This window comes from Manacus candei, unplaced genomic scaffold, assembly GCF_025592945.1.
Source record: "Manacus candei isolate 608988 ecotype Guabito, Panama unplaced genomic scaffold, ASM2559294v1 h1tg000190l, whole genome shotgun sequence".
Lineage (NCBI taxonomy): Eukaryota > Metazoa > Chordata > Aves > Passeriformes > Pipridae > Manacus > Manacus candei.
In genome coordinates, this window is record NW_026138238.1 from 14,438 (window position 1) to 34,607 (window position 20,170).

General features: G+C 64.7%; 5 protein-coding genes across 5 annotated transcripts; 2 read left to right on the forward strand and 3 right to left on the reverse strand.

Moving 5' to 3' along the window:
• Positions 1–734: 734 nt before the first annotated feature.
• PSMB6 (proteasome 20S subunit beta 6) lies at positions 735–3,741 on the forward strand. The gene is made up of 6 exons (XM_051774183.1): positions 735–869; positions 1,602–1,669; positions 2,284–2,415; positions 2,499–2,628; positions 2,935–3,079; positions 3,388–3,741. The coding sequence occupies exons 1-6, from the start codon at positions 780–782 to the stop codon at positions 3,522–3,524; spliced, it is 702 nt and encodes a 233-aa protein (XP_051630143.1). The 5' UTR covers positions 735–779; the 3' UTR covers positions 3,525–3,741.
• Positions 3,720–7,381, reverse strand: SLC25A11 (solute carrier family 25 member 11). Its single transcript, XM_051774182.1, has 8 exons — positions 7,147–7,381; positions 6,325–6,477; positions 5,729–5,935; positions 5,553–5,643; positions 5,134–5,224; positions 4,948–5,047; positions 4,795–4,846; positions 3,720–4,459 (listed from the first exon to the last, which is right to left on the reverse strand). Exons 1-8 carry the CDS (start codon positions 7,221–7,223, stop codon positions 4,304–4,306), a joined length of 927 nt encoding a protein of 308 aa, XP_051630142.1. The 5' UTR covers positions 7,224–7,381; the 3' UTR covers positions 3,720–4,303.
• Positions 7,382–9,197: 1,816 nt separating this feature from the next.
• PFN1 (profilin 1) lies at positions 9,198–11,841 on the reverse strand. The gene is made up of 3 exons (XM_051774184.1): positions 11,557–11,841; positions 10,248–10,440; positions 9,198–9,449 (listed from the first exon to the last, which is right to left on the reverse strand). Exons 1-3 carry the CDS (start codon positions 11,686–11,688, stop codon positions 9,352–9,354), a joined length of 423 nt encoding a protein of 140 aa, XP_051630144.1. The 5' UTR covers positions 11,689–11,841; the 3' UTR covers positions 9,198–9,351.
• Positions 11,842–13,175: 1,334 nt separating this feature from the next.
• ENO3 (enolase 3) lies at positions 13,176–17,571 on the forward strand. The gene is made up of 12 exons (XM_051774181.1): positions 13,176–13,285; positions 13,547–13,649; positions 13,806–13,901; positions 14,356–14,414; positions 14,502–14,571; positions 14,649–14,782; positions 15,196–15,418; positions 15,846–16,043; positions 16,330–16,531; positions 16,939–17,047; positions 17,118–17,176; positions 17,417–17,571. Exons 2-12 carry the CDS (start codon positions 13,565–13,567, stop codon positions 17,484–17,486), a joined length of 1,305 nt encoding a protein of 434 aa, XP_051630141.1. The 5' UTR covers positions 13,176–13,285; positions 13,547–13,564; the 3' UTR covers positions 17,487–17,571.
• A 116-nt stretch (positions 17,572–17,687) lies between these two features.
• On the reverse strand, positions 17,688–20,039 carry SPAG7 (sperm associated antigen 7). The gene is made up of 7 exons (XM_051774196.1): positions 19,904–20,039; positions 19,467–19,534; positions 19,297–19,385; positions 18,844–18,928; positions 18,498–18,587; positions 18,098–18,254; positions 17,688–17,917 (listed from the first exon to the last, which is right to left on the reverse strand). Exons 1-7 carry the CDS (start codon positions 19,992–19,994, stop codon positions 17,727–17,729), a joined length of 771 nt encoding a protein of 256 aa, XP_051630156.1. The 5' UTR covers positions 19,995–20,039; the 3' UTR covers positions 17,688–17,726.
• Positions 20,040–20,170: the final 131 nt, after the last annotated feature.

Below are 20,170 nucleotides of genomic sequence, written 5' to 3' on the forward strand. Positions count from 1 at the left end.
TCCGTGGATCAATGGATAGATTAAATATTGCTCAGTCTCACGTCAACATGTCAGTTCCCTTAGACAGTGGAGCCGATGGCTGTCCAGTCTGTGAGCAGGACGGTTTTGCGATGCCCTGCTTGGGTGTACAGAGCCAGAGTTAGGTAGAGTAGCAAACAGTGTCTATGGTATGGGCATTTGTCAGGGGTCTTTGGGCTTACAAAAGGTATAGGCTCGGTTTGGGGGTAAGTCCAAGGTCACAGAAGGCACACTTCAGAGTCACTCCCCTTTTGTCTAGCAGCCACCCAAAGGAGACTCAGATTCCCGGGGTGAAAGACGGCATCAGTTTTCCCAGAACTTACGGCGTCCGGGGTGAGATGGGCCAAACGATCATCGATGGAAACTTCTGAGAACCACAGGGAGTCCCTGCCCAATGACTTCTGGACTGCATCGTATAGCATCGTATATGTTTATTTATTGTTGCGGGTTGCTTCTTAGACGTAGTTACTGTGTTTTCCAAGTATTGTTTAATTTATATTTATAAAAAGTTTATTTGTGTTTTCCAACCCTATATATCTATATTCAGAATTTCTTATACTCCAAGATCCTATATATAATACAGTTGAAAGTAATTTATATATTAACTAGGATTATTTTTCAATATATAGAAAAATGAGAAACATCAGGTTTTAATATTTTTTGCACAGCCCCCAATGAATTTTCAGGCGGTGTTGGGCGCTGCCGTAAAGCGTCGCAGCCTCCACGTCGTGCCGGCCACGCTGCCGTAAAGCGCGCGGAAGATGGCGGCGGTGACGGTGCGGGAGCCCCGGGCCGGGCCGGGCCCCGCGGGGCTGCATCGTGACTGGACGGCGGAGCCCGTCAGCACCGGCGTGAGTGCGCCGGGAGCCGCGGGCGCACCCGCTCGCGCGGGGCTGGGGGCGTGCGATGGGCTTGGGGGGCTACGGGGAAGGAGGGCCCGCCGTGGGCAGGGGGCGGGCTGTGGGACGGAGGGTCTCCGGTGCGGGGCTGGGGCGGGGCTTTGAGGGGGGCAGCGAGAGCCATCGTGGGGGCTGGTGATGGGTATGAGGCACAAGGGACCCCAGAGTGGGGCTGGAGAGAGGGCCTGGGGGGTGGCGAGTTCCCCATAGGGGCTGGAAGGGGGATGTGTGTCAGAGGGACCCCGCCGCGGGATTCGGTGGGGAATGGGGGGCTGCTGTAGGAAGGGGTGTTATGTGGGGCGGGGGCTGCTGTGGGGCAGGGGCTGCTGTGGGACGGGGGGGTTCTGTGGGGCAGGGGCTGCTGTGGGGAGGAGGGGGTGGGGGGAGGGGGTTCTGTGGCACAGGGGGTTTCGGTGGGGAGGGGGTTCTGTGGCACAGGGGGTTTCGGTGGGGAGGGGGCGTTCTGTGGGGCAGGGGGGATTCTGTGGGGCAGGGGCTGCTGTGGGGAGGGGCGTGCTGTGGGGAGGGGCGTTCTGTGGGGCAGGGGGGATTCTGTGGGGCAGGGGCTGCTGTGGGGAGGAGGGGGTGGGGGGAGGGGGTTCTGTGGCACAGGGGGGTTCGGTGGGGAGGGGGCTGCTGTGGCACAGGGACCCCCAGTGCAGCCCCTCCCTCCCCTCTCCCCAGACCACCATCATGGCTGTGGAGTTCGATGGAGGCGTCATCATCGGGGCCGACTCCCGCACCACCACCGGGTGAGGATGGTGATGTGACATCATCAGTGACATCACCAGGGCCAGGCCCTGTCACAGGGTTGTCACCCCTGACCCCTTGTTATGGTGTCACCATGATGTCACCGTGATGCCACCCCCAAAGCTGTGGCCGTGGCCCCAGGTATCAGTGTCGCACCTGACAGGCATTTTTCATCACCAAATTCATCCAAGAATCCTTTATTTTTGTGCAGTAATTCCTGAAAAAACATCGTCAGGTTAAAGCTTGTGCACCTGGTCCCAGTCTTTGGATTTCTCACCACAGATCCCATTTTCCTTGGCCAAATCCTTTTTCCTCCTTCAGGGGGAGTTTGTGAATCCCACAGAACTGTTCCCCAGCGGTGGTGGTAAAAAATCAGCTTATTAGCACAGCAAATTCCACATTTTTTAACTCCCCTCTTTGCAAAACCTGGTATTTTGGGTCCAACGAAATTCCTCTTTGCCTGAAGCGGTGACAGCTCCAGGCGTGCCAGGGGGCTCTGGCAGCTTTTTGGGGCCAACGGCTCCTTTCCAGGGGTGTCCCAGCACCTCTGCCGTGTCATGACCCTGCCTGTCCCGCAGTCCCTGCGGGATCACCTCAAACTGTCGGTGTCCCCCAGGTCCTACGTGGCCAACCGTGTGACGGACAAGCTGACCCCGGTCCACGACCGCATCTTCTGCTGCCGCTCGGGCTCGGCGGCTGACACGCAGGCGGTGGCCGACGCCGTGGCCTACCAGCTGGCCTTCCACAGGTACCCCTGCTGTGGGGCAGGGCTGGGGTGCGGGGAGGGCCCCCAGGCTGACCCCCAGCCCCACGGCCGTCCCTGCCCCACAGCGTGGAGCTGGAGGAGCCGCCGCGGGTGCGCACGGCCGCGCGCCTGTTCCAGCAGAGCTGCTACCGCTACCGCGAGGAGCTCAGCGCCGGCATCATCGTGGCCGGCTGGGACCCGCGCCGGGGTGGACAGGTGAGGGTCCTTCTGGCCCACAGTGTCCCCCCCTTTTCTCTCCTGGAGTGTCTTGCTCTGCCCTATGTTCTCTTCTGCCTCCTGGCGTCCCCTTCTCTGCCACACAGTCCCCCCTTTCTATCCCATAGCCCCCTCCTCAGCCCCAGGCTCTGCCTGCACCCTCCTGCCCCACAGCCCCCACTCTCTACCCTATAGTGCCCTACAGCCCCCACTGTGCCCCCCCAGGTGTATGTGGTGCCCATTAGGAGGGCTCTGCCTGCACCCTTCTGCCCCATAGTGCCCTACAGCCCCCCCTCTACCACCCAGGTGTATGTGGTGCCGCTGGGGGGGCTTCTCCTGCGCCAGCCCTTCGCCGTGGGGGGCTCGGGCAGCTCCTATATCTACGGATACCTGGATGCCACATTCCAGCCTGGGATGAGCCGCTCCCAGTGCCAGGAGTTCGTCGCCCGTGGTGGGTTTGGGGGACTCGGGGTGGGGGGTGCGGGCAGGCAAGGGTTGGGAGGGTCCTGGGAGGCATTTTGAGAAGCACAGAGGAGTTTGGGGGAGTTCTGGGACTTGGGGATTTGGGGAACATGTAAGGGTGTGAGGGGGTCCTGGGAGGAGGTTTGGATGGGGCACTGTGGGCTTTGAGGAGGGTGCTGGGAGGCGATTTGGGGAGTCCTTGGAGGGGATGTGGGGGGCACTGAATTTGTGGGGGTCCTGGGAGGGGGGTTGGGGGTCCCTGAGGGACTCTGGGGGTCCCTAACCTGTGTCCCCCAGCACTGGCCTTGGCGATGGTGCGGGACGGCTCCAGCGGGGGTGTGATCCGGCTGGCGGCCATCACCGAGGAGGGGGTGGAACGGACCGTCCTGGCTGGCCCCGACCTGCCCTGGGGTGACGGTGGCCCCCCTGCCTGAGAGAGGGGCCCCCCCGGGACCCCTGAACGAGGTGGGGGAGGACAAAACAAATGGCTCCGCGGACCCACTGCCTCTGCTGTGTGTTCGTGGGGGTCCCCTCCAGGGGATCACGGACAGACCCGCGGTGTGGGGCGTGAGCCACGCACCTCCCGCATGGCCCTGCCCCTGGTGTGACAGACATAAACCACACCCCCATCGTTGTGGGGTTTTGCTTTAATTACATGATCACAATTCATGATTCATTAACAAAGCACGGGGAAGGGGTTGGGGGGGGCTTCGGGGGGCTCTTGCCCCACAGTGTGATCTTGACGTTGGCTGGTAACAAAACCCCCAGGGGGTGTGAGAAGAGGGCACATGGAGTAGGGGGGTCCCTATAGGACACCCTAGGTTTTCCATAGGAAGTCTAGGGCTGTCCCTTTGGGATGAGACACCCCCAGGAACCCCCCTGTTGCCCCCATGTTGGGCATCAAGCGCCCCTATAGAGCCCAGGATCACTCCATAGGGCCCCTAGGGTCCCTATAGCCCTGGGGAGGGTGTCATGCACCCCAGTAGGGCCCAAGACCCCTCCACAGGGCCCCAGGGCTACTTCATAGCCTTGATGGGTGGGGGATACAGGCATCCCTACAGAACCCCCCCCCCCAGTTGGGAGTCAGGCACCCCCACAACCCTCGAGGGGGACGTCAGACCCTCCCCCAGACTCCTCTGGGGAGGGGTCAGATGCCCCTATAGAGCCCCCAGAATGGGATCAGATCCCCCTGACCTCCCCCCCAGAGTGGGGGTCAGGCACTGAGGAAGAGCCGCTGGTACCACTTGTTCATCTGCTCCAGGAAGATGAAGGTGAGCACGGTGTGGGGGCCCAGGCGGGCGTAGTAGGGGGTGAAGCCCTTCCAGAGGCTGAAGAACCCCTCGTACCGCACCACCTTCACCAGCACGTCCTGCAGGGAGGGAACCCCACCCCCAAAATTACGAGAAGCCCTCTAAAAATGAACCCCTCATCTCCCAGGTGATGGGAAACCTTCCCAAAATGATGGAGACTCCCCTCAAAATGGCAAGGGAACTCCCCAAAATGATGGGGACCTCCTCAAAAAGGACCTGAACTGCCCCATCAATGACAGGCAATGCCCTCAAAACAGTGGGGAACCCTCCCCCCCAGTTGAAAAAGACCCCCTGCAAAATGACAGGAACCATGCTCAAAATGACAGAGAATCCCCCCAAATTGCTGGGGGCGGCCCCCAAACGCTGAGGCCCTCCCAAAGCCCTGCTTGCTCACCAGCCCGTTGCGGTACTCGGGTTTCCCATCGATAGTCCGCATGTTCTGGATCCTGTCAGAATTTTTCGGGTGAAATAGGAGAGGTTTTGGGATGACCCCCAAATCCATAATTAATTGACAGGGGAGGGTGGGGGACCCCCCAAATGAACCCACCGGGTCTTGACGATGTCGACGGGCATGGAGGCGGCCGTGGTCACCAGCCCGCTGATCATGCTGGCGCAGAAGTGGCACAGGATGTCGTCACGGAAATGCCCTGGGAGGATCCCAAAACATCAAAGGGGGACAGGGGAGGATGTGCCCGGATTTGGGGGGACCCCCAGGGCAGAGCCCCAAACTCACCAGAGTCGAGCAGGAATTGCTTGGATTGGGAGTAGGAGGCAAGTTGGGCAGCATTGACGACCACGGCGCGGGCCATGGTGGGGATACAGCCCTGGGGAGAGATGGAGGGGGTTGGGGAAGCCCCCTGTACCCCCAGGCCCCCCCCCATCTCCCCCTGCACCTTCAGACATCCCACCTGCATGCCTTCCTCCCTTACCACAGTGAGGTCACAGCCCCAGGGGGAGACAACGGGGTTTCGGGGGACCCCCTGCACTCCCAAACCCCTCCAAACCATGAGAACATCCCCCCCTCTGTGCACCCCCGGGGGAGGGTCCCAGGATGATGGGGGGAGGTCTCAGAGCATTTGGGATCATGGAGAGGACTAGGGGAGCTTTAGGGAGGGGGGGACGGATTTTGGGGTCCCCCAGCCCCCTCCATACCCTCCACAGTGTGAGAACCCCCTCCTCCCTCGCCATCCTCACGAGGGCATCAAACACGTTGCGATACCCACGGCGCTCGCCAGGGGGCAGCCTGTGATTTGGGGTGAAAAAAGGGGATTTTGGTAAAAAAGTTGAATTTGGAGGCCCAGGGGAAAATTTTGGGGGAGGAGCCTCACCTGCCATCAGCTGTCATGCGGATCAGAGCGACCTCAGCAGGGGTCCCCACGAAGGCCCCCGCAGCCCCAGCTGTCATCCCCATGGCGGCCTTGGCCAGGAACGGAGGGGGGGTCCCATCGGGGCCCCCGAAACGCTCGAGCAGGACGCTGTAGATCCCCAGGCGGGTGGTGGTGTAGGTGGCCTGGCGCAGGAGCCCTGCTGACAGCCTGGGGGAGCACACCCCGAAAATAGGGCACCCCCAGAATGGAGGAGCCCGGAAATGGGGGGCAGGGAAGAGCCCAAGGCTTGCAGGCAAGTTTTGGGGAGGTTCAGGGGGTGTTAGGGGAGCTCAGGGGGTTTTGGGGGGCCCATACCCTGTGTAGACACCCCGAAGCCCCTCGTGGTATAGGATGGACCCCAGGGAATGTGGGGACATGGGGTCTGGGAAGGGCCCAGAGGCTTTGGGGGGTGGCAGAGCGTTTTGGGGGTTCCGTACCCCTTGTAGACACCCCACAGCCCCTCGTGGTACAGGATGAACCCCAGGGCGTGAAGGGACACGGGCTTTGGGGAAGACCCCGGGGGTTTGGGGGTTCAGAAGGGTTTGGGGGACCCGTACCCCGTGTAGACACCCCGCAGCCCCTCGTGGCGCAGGATGGAGCCCAGGGCGTGCAGGGACGTGCGGTACTCACGCCCCTTTGCCCCGGCCCCACTCAGCTGCATCCGGTTCTTCACCAGGTCCAGGGGCTGCACGAAGACAGTGGCCCCCATCCTGGAGAGGGGGGGTCAAGGAGGGTCAGGGGGACTCCAAAAATACTCACACTTCTCCCACAGGCCCCCAGATCCACCCACAGCCCTCTCAGGGGATTCCTGGGCTGAGGGGGGTTGGAGGTTCTGAAGGAGTTTTGGGGGGCTGGGAGGGGACACTGGTGAGGGGGTTGGGAGGAGCTGGAGGGGGTTTCAGGAGGCCTGAAGGGGCTCAGTGGGTTAGAATTGATTTGGGGGGACGCTGGGAGGAGGTTAGTGGGGCTGCAGGGAACTTGGGGAGGATTTGGGGAACTCAGAAGGGATTTAGGAGGTCTGGAGGGGGCTTGGGGGGCATTTGGGGGAGTCAGAAGGGATTTGGGAGAGCTGGAAGGGATTTAGGGGATCTGAAGGGATTTTAGGGGGTGCTGTGGAGGCCAATGGTGGGAATTTTCGGAGGGGGAGAGTTAAAGGGTTTTGGGAGGCTGAGGGAGGCTCAGGGGGTCGAGCTGAAGGGGCAACGGGAGTGCTGCGGGGGGCTGAAGGGGTTTGGGGGGGTCTTGTCTTCGGGGGGAGGGTTGTCTCTGCTTGAGGGGGTGTCCCGGTTTTGGCGGAGGGTTCTAGTTTTGGGGGGGGGGGGGGGGGAGGCTTCGGTTTGGGGGGGGGAATCTCGGTTTTGGGGGCGGGGGTCTCTCACCCGGCCAGGCCGCCGAAAAGAAACTTGATGGACTTCGGGGAGGTCTTGGGCCTCTCGGCCGCCGGCGCCGCCGCCATGGCGGGCGGGCCCCGGTCCCGGGGTGGGGAACCGGGGGGAGGGCACGGCGACCCGGGGGGTGTCCCGGGGGGTCGCGAGGGGCGCGGGGCGGGCGCGCGCAGAGACCGGGGGGCGCGCGCGGGGTCCCGGACCGGCGGCGCCCCAAGGTGACTCGGGGGGGGCGCGGCGCCACTGCTCCTGCGCGGGGCGCGTGCGCGCCGCCGGGGGGCGTAGCCTGTCCTCCAGGGGGCGTGAACTTTGGAGGGGAGGGGGCGTGGCGTGGTTTGGCGGAGTTATCTGGGAAGAGGGCGTGGTCGCGCCTGCCCCCGCTCCTGGCTCTCATCGGTGGAGGGTGTTTAGGCGGGAAGAAGAATCGTGGGGATTGGTCAGTAGGGCCGTGGGCGGGATTTGGGGCGTGCCCCCACCTCTCAGTCTCGCGAGATTCCGCCATCTTGTGGGTCCTGAGGGGAGCCGGCCGGGCGGGAGGGGCCGGGACCACCCTGGACCCCCCGGAGCCAGCCCCGCATTCGGACCCGGACCCGGATCCGGACCCGGACCCGCCGCTGCTCAGCCGCCGTTGCGTTGTCTGCCCGGTCCTATTCCAGGTAGTGAGTGCTGGGGAGGCGCTGGGACATACTGGGAAGGCATTTGGGACACTGGGGGGCGCTGTGGGTACACTGGAGGCACTCTGGGCACACTGGGGGACATTCCGCCACCCTGGGGGCACTCCGGGCACACGGGGAGGCAGTCTGGGAATACAAGGGGGCCCTCCGGGCACGCTGGGAGACACTCAGGGCACAATAGAAGGCAGTCTGGGAATACGGGGTGGCATTCTGGGCACACTGGGAGGCAGTCTGGTTATACTGGGGGGCACTAGAGATGGTCTCAGGTGCATCAGTCTGCACTGGGGGCACTCTGAATTCCCCTACCCACTATGGCACCTCCTGCCAGTTCCTGTTACTGGTTCTAAACGGGAGTCACTGGTCAGGTACCACATCCCAACCCCTCCCCAGGGCTTTCCAAGGCTCTAATCTCCCCTAAAACTCTGCCCCTTCCCTCCAACAACCCCCCCAATTTTGTGGTCCCCCTGAGGTGCTGGGAGGTGGTGTGGCCACCCGAGGGTGCAGATTACCGGAGGTGACACAGATGACACTGTCCTACAGGTGACGGAGGTGAGGGGGTCACCTGGGGACAGGGGAGCCCCAGTTACACCATCTTACAGGTGACAGGGCACCCCAGCCCCACAGGTGGCACAGTGATGGGGTAATGAGGGGCTTTGGCCCCATGGAAGTGGGGGTAGGGGTGGCACATAGGGGACCTGAACACCTGGGCCCCTCCATGTCACGGGGGGGAAGTTCTGCCTCACGGACCAACCCCTGACACCCCAATTCCCTCCATGGGGCACGTCCGGGCCCCTCCTCCCCTCCGTGAGTCAGATGGGGGGGGGAACAGGAAGCGCCGGAGCTGCCGCGTTGTCCTTATAAGGCCTGGACAGCACCGGAGTTGCTTCCGCACGCCCAGTCCTGCCCCACATCCCCCCTACCCCACATGACCCCCTCTGCCCCACAGCAGCCCCTCACATCATCCCCACATCCCCTCCCCAGCCCTCATCAGCCTGCCCCCCACCCCACAGTGTCCCCTTGTCCCCCAACCCCAAGTGTCCCCCAACCGCTTTCTTTCCCTCCCACAGACACCCAGAACCCCCCTGCTGTTGGTGCAGCCCCCTAATAAAGCCTTTACCCCCTGACTTTGCCTCTGGAGGGTCTGGGAGAGTGTGGGGGGGTTGTGGGGCGGGTGCCAGGGCGTCACCCCCGCCCCATTGCAGACTTTGCCCCCTCGGGGTGCGGCACAGCACCCTTGGACCCGGCTGTCTGGGAAGGCTCCCCGGGCCCTGGGCGGAGGGCAGAGCCACACCCCACAGCTCTGCCCCACACACCGGGTTCTCCTATCCCACCCCCCCAAATCCTGCCCAACACATTCCAGCCCCACAGTGATTCCCCACAAGGGCACTTTATTGCTGCCGGCAGCGGGGACAGGGGAGGTGAGAGGGGGGTGGGGGACGGGGTCCTGCTGGTCCCTGGCGGCTCCTGCTGGTCCCTGGGGGTCCAGGGGGCCCCCGGGTGGCCCCGGGGGTCCCCCACAGCCCCCTCAGTACTGGCTGCGCCGCAGGTGATTGGCCATCTCGTAGCATTTCTTGTTGACGCAGCCGCCGTGGACGCCCTCCTTGCCCATGGCCAGCACGATGGCTGCAGGGGTAGGGGTGTCAAGGGGGGACCCAATCCCCCAAAACACCCATCACCCCCCATAACCCTCCTCAAAACCCCCATCACACACACACACCCCCCAGACAGAGTGGGGGGGGCATGGTAGGGGAGGAGGAGAAGGTAGAAAGAGGGGGGATGAAGGGATCCTAGGAGTGGACAAGGGAAGATTGGGGGGAACTGGAGCAGAGGGGAGGACAGAGGTTACAGGGAGCAGATCAGGGGTGACACAGGTGAGAGGGCACCAGGTGACGTGGACAGGTGGGGCTGGAGGGGAAAGGGCAAAGAGTGACATGAGGTGATGGGGGGGCATGTGGGGGCCACCTGGGAGCTTTGGTAGGGGACACTGGGTGACACAGTGATGCCATGAGACACATGGGGGGCACCTGGGGAGGTCTGGGGTCATTGGGGGTGACAGGGACCGGTCAGGAGGTGACACAGTGTGATGGGGGGGTGACACCGTGATCCTGTAAGACCCGGAGGGCACCTGTGTATAGATCTGGGGGGGTGGGAGCACAGGTGGGGGGCACCTGGGGGCTTTGGGGTTGGTGAATGGTGCTGGGGGGGAGTGACAGGTGACAGGGCAGTTACACGGAGGTCCCTTACTCTTGCTGGTTATGGCAGGAAGGGTCATGGGAGGGATGGCAGGGGAGATGGAGGGTGCCAGGGGGTGGTTCAGGGGGTCCCTCGCTCACTCTTGTTGGTGATGGCGGCCGTGATGTTGAAGATGGGGGGGTTCAGGGGAGGGGATGGCAGGGGGTGTCACAGGGGTCCCTCACTCACTCTTGTTGGTGATGGCGGCCGTGATGTTGAAGGTGGGCGCCCCGGCAGCCCCCTTGGTGCGCAGGTCCATGCTGTGCTCGCCCTCCACCAGCAGCGAGTCCCGGATGACGGAGCAGCGCAGCCCCCCCAGTGTCAGCCCCTGCACCAGCAGCGGCCCCCGCTCGGGGCCCACCAGCGCCGCCACCTCTGCCGGCTGTGGGCACGAAGGTCAGGGCACAGCCCCAAAAACCCGACCCCAGACCCCCAAAGCCAACGGGGACCTCATAAGGGACTGGCATGTCCAAGCACTCCCATAACCTTGTCTCCATGACCATATAAGGGACCCGGGAGTCCAGAGACTCCCCCATGACTTCCCCCAGAGACCCCATGTGTGACCCATGACCCCCCCAGGGGACCCCACAAGGAATCCGGGGACTCCCGTGACCTCCCACAGCCCCCGACACTCAGAACCCTCCAGAGTCACCACTTCCACGGGGGACAACAGGTCATGGGGAGCCCAGAAACATCCCCTCAGAGACCCCATAGGGGCCTCCTTAACCCACCCTACAAGGACCCTGGAATTAACCCAGGGTACCCCCATAATCCCCCCGCCCCCCAAACCCGTGAATACTCATGAACCCCCCAAAAGCCCCAGGGGTGGCCCAAGCATCCAAGGACCCCCATAACTCCCCCGTGACCCCAAGGGGGAACGAGGCGTCCAATAACCCCCTCCAACCCCCCCATGGGCTCCCCCAAACTTCCCCCCTCCCCCCGTTTCCGTGGGGGGAAGTGGGGAGGGGGGAAGGGGGTGCGCGCGCGCCGCCCCTCCCCCACAGGAAGCCCCGACCGCCCCTCCCCCACCGGGAAGTGGCCGCATTCCGCGCATTTTTAGAGGGTTTTTAAGTGAAAGGGGGGTGTCCCCGTCCACTACCCCCCATGAGACACCACCGCCCCCCCCATCCCGTTAAGGGACTCCAATAAAACAGATGGCAAAAGGGGCTGTGAGGGAGAGAGGGAGGTGGTCGAACCACGTGGTGCGCGGCCCAACCTCCCTCCCCGCCCGCCTGCGACCCCCCCCAAAACGCCCGCAGAGGGGTTTGAGGGGCGGAGGTTCCCCCCCCCGGTCTGAGCACCCGCCCCCCCCTCCGCGCTCCACGCTGGCGCTTTCGCGTTTTTCTCCCTTTTTTGTCCCTCCCAGCGCCCGTCGCAGGGGGGGGGGGGTTGGCCCCGCCCCCGGAGGCCGCAGGGTCCCCCCGCCCTCCGCGCGCTTGGGCGGGAAACGCCTCAACCCCCCCCCCCCTCGCCGCGCCCGCCGCTCCCGGGCTCTCACCGTGATGTTGGCGAAGGTCTTGCCGGGGGCGGCGGCCCAGACGGCAGGGGTGTCGCGGTACCCGACGATCGCGGCGTCCTGGCAGGTGCCGTCCGCCAGCAGCGTCTCCACGTAGGGCGCCCACCCGCTCATGGCGGCGGCGGGCGGGCGGGGCGGGGCGCGGGGGGCGGGGCCTGCCGCGCGGGGGGCGGGGCTTCGCCGCGGGAAGGGGCGGAGTTTTATCCGCGTGCGGCGGCGCCTGCGCGGTGCGAGCGCGGCGCGGCGGCGGCCGAGAGGAAGCGGCGCCGGCGCCGCGCGGGGGGTTTTCATAGGGCACGGCGGGGGGCGGGGCCGGGGCGGGCCTGGGGGCGGGGCCTAGGGGAAACGCCCCCCCGGGCAGCGCGCGCCGCGGAGCGCGCGGGAATGGGGGGGTTGGTCGCGACCCTTCCCCCGTCATCGCGACACACCCCCCCTTCTCATTGTGGCCCCCTCCTATTATCGCGACCCCCTCCTGTTTATTGGGAACCCTCCCCTAACTGCGCCCACTCCCCATCTTATGTCGACCACTCCCACCTTATTTCGACGCACTCCCATACCTTTTTCGAACCCCCTCCACGATTCTGAACCCCGCGATTATTCTATCCCCCCGTTATCCCGACCCCCTCCTGACTCCCCATTATCCTGACACCCGCCCCAGGTTATTCCGACCCCCCTCATTATCTCGACTCTCCCCCCCCCCCCTCACTGCGCCTCCTCCCCTCCGTTATTCCGATATCGCGACACCCCCCGGTTTTAGTGACACCCCCCCCCCCTTTATAACGAAGCCCCCGTTATTGCGCTCCCTTCCCCACACGCGGCGACCCCCCGGGTATTTTGTGACAAACACACACCCCCCCTTATCGCGACACGTTATTGCGACCCCCCCCCGCCCCGCGCTGGGCCCCACGTGCCCCCACGGACGGGGGTGGCTGGGGGGGCTTGGGAGCCCAGTGCGGGTCTGGGGGTGCGGGGACCCCGCCCCTCCCCCCGCGGATCGCGGTTTGACTCAGCCCCGGGCGGGACTTTCCGGGGGGGGGGGGAGGGGACGGCGGTTTCACTTCCTGCCCCGGGTGGGGGGAGGGGACACGCGGCTGCGGAGGGGGTTGGGGGGGCACCGCGGCGGCCGAGATCCCCCCTCGGCGGGGGTGGAGGGAGCCATGACCCCCAGAGCCAGGGAGGGCGGAGGGGGCGGCTGGGGGTGCCCGTTTCCCCCAAAAAAACGACCCGGACCCTTCCTCCCCCCCGGTGAGAACTTCCCCGGGAAGTGGTCAGAGCCACCGCCCCTCCCCCACGCCGCGGGGCCATGGGGCTCAGTCCCCGCTCCCCCACCCTGGGGGCCCACAGGTGCTGAGTTCCCCCCCCCGGCCCGTCTGGACCCCCAAAAATCCTGCGCCCCCAGTTCCCCCCCCTTCCCGCATTTGGCCGGTGCTGTTCCCCCCAGAGCCGCCAGAAGGCGCTCCAGCCCCCCCCCGGGGGGGTTGTGTTACCGTGACCTTTGGGGAGGGATAAAAATAGCCCCAAAGGTGGGGAGGGGGGGTCACACACACCCAGGGACCATCGTCAAGTGCCACCAGCCCCGGACACTCAGGGCCCCCCCGGGGGCTGAACTTGGCCGCGGTCCCTTCGGGGGGGAGGGGCGAGGGGAGGAGGATAAATAGTCCCGGGGGACCCCCGTGGGGGAGGGGAAGATCTCAGGCACAGGCAGACCCCAGTGAGCGGAGCCCGGACCCCCGGGAACCCCCTGCGGGGCCCCTGCCCCAGGCCCCTCTGGGCCTTCTGGGGGGCAGGAGGGGGGTGGGGGAGGGGGGTTTCTGAGGGGCACCTGGACACTGGGGGCCCCCGTGGGATGGGGGGGGCGTGGGGCCACCTCCGGGGCACCTGGACACGGGGGTCACTACCCCGGGAGATGGGGAGGGGTCTGCAGGGTCTGGGGTCAGGCCGGGACGCCCCTGACCTTGACCTTGCCCCCCAGGTCCCCTCCACTGCAGCCATGTCCATCCAGAAGATTGTGGCCCGGGAGATCCTGGATTCCCGCGGGAATCCCACGGTGGAGGTGGATCTGTTCACGGCCAAGGGTACGGAGAGGGGCCGGGGAGTGACACGGGGGTTGGGAGGCTGGGGGGGGACTTGGAGGAACTTCAGGGTTGTGGTGGGATGTGGAGGGAAGATAAGGGGGTGCTGGGGACATGGGGGGGCCCTGGCTGGGGGTTGACTGTCCTCTGCTCCCCCAGGACGGTTCCGGGCGGCAGTTCCCAGTGGAGCCTCCACCGGGATCCACGAGGCCCTGGAGCTCCGGGATGGGGATAAGAGTCGCTACCTGGGCAAAGGTTGGACCTGAGAAGGAGAGGGGGAAGTGGCCACAGCCAGGGACCCCAAAAACCAATCAGGGACCCCCAAAACCCTGCAGACCCCAACAAGGTCCCTGAAAACCCAGCTGGGTCCCCCAAGAGCCAACTTCCCCAATGACCCCCCAGTGGTCCAACTGGACCCCCCAAGATTCTACAACACCCCCTAGAGCCATCTGGGTCCTTCAAGAGCTGCCAGGACTCAAATGGGTCCCCCAAGACCCAACCAATGGACTCCCCCCAATGACCCAACAACCCCCCAAGACCCAACTGCATCCTCTAAACCTCCCCCAAGACCTATCTCAGTGCCCCAAAGACACAACAGCCCCCCCAATCCCTCCCCCGTCAGTCCCTCCCAACCTCCCGCCCTCATGTGTTTGGTGGGAGGGGGTGACCCCCAAGGTCAGAGGTCACACCCCCTGCCCTGACCCCCCAGGGGTGCTGAAGGCTGTGGATCACATCAACAAGACCCTGGGCCCAGCTCTGGTGGAGAAGGTACGTGTGGGGGAGGAGAGGGGTGGGGGAGGATTGGGGGGCACTTGTGGGGCAGGTGGGAGGCTGACACCTCCCCCCATGCCCCAGAAACTCAGTGTGGTGGAGCAGGAGAAGATCGACAAGCTCATGATTGAGATGGACGGCACCGAGAACAAATGTGAGCTCCCCTCACCCCCCCACCTTCCCCCAGACCCTGGGAAACCTCAAACTGAGCCCCTCCTTCCCGTCCCTCAGCTAAATTCGGGGCCAATGCCATCCTGGGGGTCTCACTGGCTGTCTGCAAAGCCGGGGCAGCTGAGAAGGGGATCCCCCTGTACCAGCACATCGCCAACCTGGCCGGCAACACTGAGCTCATCCTGCCCGTGCCGGTACCCTGGAACACCCCAGAGGAGCAGGAGGGACTGGGGGCACAGTGGGGGATTTATAGGGGCACAAATGGGTCTTGGGGAGGGGTTGGTGGATGTCTGAGGAGGATTTTGGGGCATCCCACCAAGGTTTTGGGGGGGGTGTTGGTTGGGTTTGGTGGGACCTGGTTGTGTTTGTGGATATTGTGTGATTTATTGGTTCTTGGGGGGCTCTTTGAGTCTTTGGGAAGGGTCTTTGGGTACGGGGGGGACCCGATTGGGTCTTGGGGGAGTTGAGTCTTTTGGAGTTCATGGGGTCTTTGGGCAGACATTGGAACTTTGGGGGACCTGGTTGGGTTTTTAAGGGGGTTGTCAAGCCCTTAGGGCAAGGTTGAGTCTTGGGGGGCTCTTTAGACTCATTGGGCCCCCCCGGCCAGGCCTTCAACGTGATCAATGGGGGCTCTCACGCGGGGAACAAGCTGGCCATGCAGGAGTTCATGGTGCTGCCGGTGGGCGCCGCGACGTTCCGCGAGGCCGTGCGCATCGGCGCCGAGGTCTATCACAGCCTCAAGGCCGTCATCAAGTCCAAGTACGGCAAAGACGCCACCAACGTGGGTGACGAGGGCGGCTTTGCCCCAAACATCCTGGAGAACAATGAAGGTGGGGGCCCTCGGAACACCTGGCTGCCTCCCAGAGGGCCTGGGTGCTCCCCTACCCCAGGGGTTGGGGGCTTGGAGCTATTTATGGATCCTCCCTCCCACCCCCGGGGTTGGGTTTCGGGGTCACATCCTGAATTAGTGGTAACTGGAGAAAGGTCATGGGGCAGTGGGGGAAGGGCAGGAAAGGGCAGGGGAGGCCCTGGGTCCATCTGGCTTGGGGGGGAGGGGCCCTGAGGGGGCCATGGGGTCCAAGTCCCCTCGGTCAAGGGTCAGCATGGATGGATTTTGGAGACCCTGTGGGGGGATTTGAGCCCAGACCCCTGTGTCTGTCCCCCCTGGGGTGCAGGTTTGGGGGGTAATTGGGGGTTTGGGGGGGGTTGGGTCTCTCCCCCCACCCTGTGGCTGGTGCTGAGTTGGGGTCCCTCCAGCTCTGGAGCTGCTGAAAGCGGCCATTGCCCAGGCTGGGTACCCAGACAAGGTGGTCATCGGGATGGATGTGGCGGCCTCTGAGTTCTGCCGGGAGGGCAAGTACGACCTGGACTTCAAATCACCCCCAGACCCCAAGCGCCTCATCACTGGGGAGCAGCTGGGGCAGCTCTACAAGAACTTCATCAAGGACTACCCCGGTGAGCACTGGCATGAAACTGGGAGGGCACTGGCAAGCACAGGGAGACACTGGGAGGGACTGGGGGGACACCGAGAGGGACTGGGAGACACTGAGAAGATACTGGGGTGGATTGGAAGGGACTGGGAGGACACCAGGAGGGAGGGGAAGGCACTGGGAATGCAGGTGGGGACTCTGATGGCTCATACAGGGCTGTGCCTGGGGCCACAGGGTGGTTGCTGTTCCTCTCCCAACCACCAGAGGTGACTGGACCGTACTGGTGCAGACTGGTGGCTGTTTCCCTGCAGTGGTGTCAATCGAGGACCCCTTTGACCAGGACGACTGGGAGGGCTGGAAGAGCTTCCTGAAACAGGTGGACATCCAGGTGGTAGGCGATGACCTGACGGTGACCAACCCCAAGCGCATCGCGCAGGCGGCCGAGGTGAAGGCGTGTAACTGCCTCCTGCTCAAGGTCAACCAGATCGGCTCCGTCACCGAGTCCATCCAGGCGTGAGTCCCCCTGAGAATCCTTGTGCAAATCCCCGTGTAACACCTCTGTCACTGAGTCCATCCAGATGTAAGACCTCCTGTGACCCCTCGTGCAAATCCCTGTGTAACATCCCCATCCCTGAGTCAATCCAGGTGTGAGTCCTCCTGTGGATCCTTGTGCAAATCCCTGCCACCGAGCCCATCCAGGTGTGAGTCCTTGTGTGACCCTCCCCTGTGCAACACCCCTGTCACAAAGTCCATCCAGGTGTGAATCCCCGTGCAAATCCCTGTAGAAATCCCCGTGCAAACCCCCTCACTGCACCCACCCAGGTGTGAGTCCTTGTGCAAAGCCTTTGTGTGCAGCCCCTTGAGCTCCCTGTGCACGACCCCCGTGCGAGCTCAGGTCCCCTCTCGTGTCCCCTTCCCAGGTGCAAACTGGCCCAGAGCCACGGCTGGGGGGTGATGGTGAGTCACCGCTCGGGCGAGACCGAGGACACCTTCATCGCTGACCTCGTGGTGGGGCTGTGCACGGGCCAGGTGAGTCCCCTCGTCTCCCGTCACCCCCCGTGTCCCCCAGCACCCCTCAATGTCCCCTCTGTCTCCCCAGATCAAGACGGGAGCTCCCTGTCGCTCCGAGCGCTTGGCCAAATACAACCAGCTGATGAGGTGAGGCAGTCCCAAATCTCTGTGTCTCCCCATCCTTGTCCCCAAACGTTCATCCCCCCACCCTGTGTCCTCACATCCCCCACAGGGAGCTGGGGGGAGGCCCCGGGGGCAGTTAGGGGGTCCCCAGGCCCATCCCCATGTACCCTGCCCAGAGTGTCCTTGTCCCTGTGTGTTCCCCATGTCCCACCCCCGACCTCTGGGTCACCCCCTTTGACCCCATGTCCCCCCACTGACCCCCAGGATCGAGGAGGCGCTGGGGGACAAGGCCAAGTTTGCAGGGCGCAAGTTCAGGAACCCCAAAGCCAAGTAGGAGGGGGAGGGGCAACAAACCCAGCCTGACCCCCCTACCGGGGGTCGCTCCCCCAACTGCCTCAATAAACTCTGAAGCACCACGAGCCCCCAGCCCATTGTTTGTTTGGTTTGGGGGAGGGGGGAACACAAACACACCCCCCACACTCCCCCCCAGGAAATGGGGTTGCCCCCCCCCAAAACAGACACAGGGACCCTGCCAGGAGCTGAAGCGCTTTATCACCACTCTCGAGTGTCACAATCATTCTCCCCCACTGTTAAATACCCCCAGGGGTGCAGCGCCCCCTCCCCACCCCCCCATCACGCCGAGGGCCCCCCGGGGCCCCCCCCAGCCCCCCCCCTCATCCTCCGCCTGCCGCAGCCGCTTCTTGGCCCGGATCTCGTTCATGGCCTCCTCGATGGAGCGCGTGTCCCGCTTGTTGGCCACCGGCACTGGGGGGGCAAGGGAAGGTCAGAGGGACATCCACCGGGACCCCCCAGGATCCCCACAGACCCCCACAGGGAGCCCAAGTTTCTGGGGGCCACCCAAGAGCTCCCCCAGGTGTCCAGGCCACCCCCACTCCTTCCTTGGTGTTGTGGCCCCCCAGGACCCCCCCCAGGCCCCCCACTCACCACAACCATAGGCTTTGTTGGCCTCCATGGTGCGGGCGGCAGCTTTGGCGGCGTCAGAGCCAATCAGGTGCCGGTATTTGTCCTTGTAGTCGTTTGGGGGGCCGGGGGGGGCAGTGCCGCGCTCAAGCTCCGCCTCCTCCTGCTGCGCCGCCAACTCCTGAGGGAGGGGCATCAGCACAAAGACCTGCCCATGGCCCCACCCCCTTTTACAACAAACCCCACCCACTCAGGGCAAAAGGAGGGGCCCTGGGTGGGGCCCAACCCCAACACACCCACATAGGCCACACCCCCGGTGTCAGCTCAAACCACACCCCTCCGGCCAAGACCAGCCTCACCCCTGCCCTTTTAAGCCCTGCCCCATATCACTAAGCCCCGCCTGTGTGCTCTAAGCCCCGCCTACCCGGAGGCGGCGTCGCTCCTCAGCCAGGGCCGGGTCCCACTCCTCCCCCCGCCGATACGCGTCCAGCTCCTCGTCCGACGGTGCGAACTCCTGGGGACACCCACAGTGTCACCCCCTGTACCCCCTCCTCCCACCTCCCCTCGTGTTCCTGGGGACACCTAAGAACACACACCTGTGTCCTCCCCTCTCCCGCCTCCCTCCATGTCTCCCCTGTTCCCAGAACTCCTGGGGACACCTAAGATGTCACCCTGTGTCCCCCCCTCTCCCACCTCCCTCCATGTCTCCCCTGTTCCCAGAACTCCTGGGGACACTGACAGGTGTCCCCCCCGTCCCTCCCCGTCCCCACCTTTTTGAACACCATGACATAACGACTGTCCTCGTCGTCCCCGAAAGAGAAGGACGTCAGCCCGGCCACCTCGGCCACGTCGTGCCTGGAGAACACAGGACATGTCCCCAGCTGTCCCCTCCTTCCCCTTGAGGGTTCCCGACTGCCCCAGGATGGAGCTGCCACCCGGGGCTGCTTCTGTCCTGCCCCCACGTCGCCACTGTCCACCAGCATTCCCAGTATTGCCCTGCAGTGCCCCCCACATCCCGCCAGTGTCCCCAGTATCCTCCCAAGTGGCCCACCCACTCCCATGTCCCTGGGGTCCCCAGTACCCCCTCAGTGTCCCCAGTGTTCTCCCCGTGTACAAAGTCCCACTCTATTGCCCCTTCAGTGTCCAAAGCAGCCCCCCACTGCCCTCCTTGTGCCACCAGTGCCCCACCCACTGCCCTCTCAGTGCCACCAGTGCCCCCTCACAGGATGCTCCTCTCGATCTTGTTCATGGGCTGGAAGCGGCGCCGGGGCTCCCCACTGGCCTGGATGAATTGGGACACCTCCTGCTCCATCTGGGAAGGACACGGGTGGTCGGGGAGGGCCCAGGCATTGGGGGGCACTCAGGTGCCCGCAGAGGCTGGGGGGGAACTCACCCTCTTCCTGAACTCGACTTTCTGGCGCTTCTCCTGCTCCTGCAGCTTCTTCACGCGAGCGGCTTGTTCTGGGGGAGCACGGAGGGGGGGTCAGGACGCCCGGGATTCCACAAGACCCCCCCAAGGACCCTCCGGGGGGGCTCTCGATGGGTCTGGGGGCGGGGCCGCGGGCGGGGCCGGCACCACAGCAGTGTTCGGCTAAAGGGCGTGGCCTGGTGGGAACCCCAGTCAATCAGTGGAGCGAGGGGGCGGAGCCATCCCCGAGGGGGGCGTGGCCACGCGTGAGCGCGGATGTCGGTGGGGGGGCTGAGGGCGAAGGGCCAGGACGCACCGCCCTCTTCTCACCCCCCCCTCCGCCACCTCCCGCCGCAGCCGCCGCTTCCCACCCCGCCCGCTCGGTCCTCCCGGTGCCTCCGCGCCCCCCCGGCCCCACTGACCCCGCGCCCGGCGCCGCGTCTCGCCATCGGCTGCCGCGGGCGGCCGCTCCATGGAGCTCAGGATGGAGCCCAGCAGATCCAGCTCCGCCATCTTGCGACGGGGCGGCGGGCCACGCCCCCGGCGTGCTGCGTCACCGCTGGGGGCGTGGCTTCGGGGAAGGGAGAGGCGTTCTCGTGAACGGGCAGGGAGTGGGCGGGGCCTTGTCAGAAGGGGCGTGGCCTGCCTTTAAAAGGGCACCGGAGGGGCCCCGCGTCCCCCCCCGCCCG

Bases quoted from the DNA above. Each gene is read 5' to 3' on its own strand.
- PSMB6 (XM_051774183.1), top strand. From the start codon at position 780: ATGGCGGCGGTGACGGTGCGGGAGCCCCGGGCCGGGCCGGGCCCCGCG. The intron at 1,670-2,283 runs GTGAGGATGGTG...GGTGTCCCCCAG, and splicing joins GACTCCCGCACCACCACCGG to GTCCTACGTGGCCAACCGTG. The intron at 2,416-2,498 runs GTACCCCTGCTG...CCTGCCCCACAG, and splicing joins TACCAGCTGGCCTTCCACAG to CGTGGAGCTGGAGGAGCCGC.
- SLC25A11 (XM_051774182.1), bottom strand. From the start codon at position 7,223: ATGGCGGCGGCGCCGGCGGCCGAGAGGCCCAAGACCTCCCCGAAGTCC. The intron at 5,048-5,133 runs GTGAGTTTGGGG...GGATCCTCCCAG, and splicing joins GCAATTCCTGCTCGACTCTG to GGCATTTCCGTGACGACATC. The intron at 4,460-4,794 runs GTGAGCAAGCAG...CCCTCCCTGCAG, and splicing joins CCGAGTACCGCAACGGGCTG to GACGTGCTGGTGAAGGTGGT.
- PFN1 (XM_051774184.1), bottom strand. From the start codon at position 11,688: ATGAGCGGGTGGGCGCCCTACGTGGAGACGCTGCTGGCGGACGGCACC. The intron at 10,441-11,556 runs GTGAGAGCCCGG...TCGTGCCCACAG, and splicing joins AGACCTTCGCCAACATCACG to CCGGCAGAGGTGGCGGCGCT. The intron at 9,450-10,247 runs GTGAGTGAGGGA...CTACCCCTGCAG, and splicing joins GGCCGCCATCACCAACAAGA to CCATCGTGCTGGCCATGGGC.
- ENO3 (XM_051774181.1), top strand. From the start codon at position 13,565: ATGTCCATCCAGAAGATTGTGGCCCGGGAGATCCTGGATTCCCGCGGG. The intron at 13,650-13,805 runs GTACGGAGAGGG...CTGCTCCCCCAG, and splicing joins GGATCTGTTCACGGCCAAGG to GACGGTTCCGGGCGGCAGTT. The intron at 17,177-17,416 runs GTGAGGCAGTCC...ACTGACCCCCAG, and splicing joins AAATACAACCAGCTGATGAG to GATCGAGGAGGCGCTGGGGG.
- SPAG7 (XM_051774196.1), bottom strand. From the start codon at position 19,994: ATGGCGGAGCTGGATCTGCTGGGCTCCATCCTGAGCTCCATGGAGCGG. The intron at 19,535-19,903 runs GTCAGTGGGGCC...GTGCTCCCCCAG, and splicing joins GACGCGGCGCCGGGCGCGGG to AACAAGCCGCTCGCGTGAAG. The intron at 18,255-18,497 runs GTAGGCGGGGCT...CCCCTCCCTCAG, and splicing joins AGGAGCGACGCCGCCTCCGG to GAGTTGGCGGCGCAGCAGGA.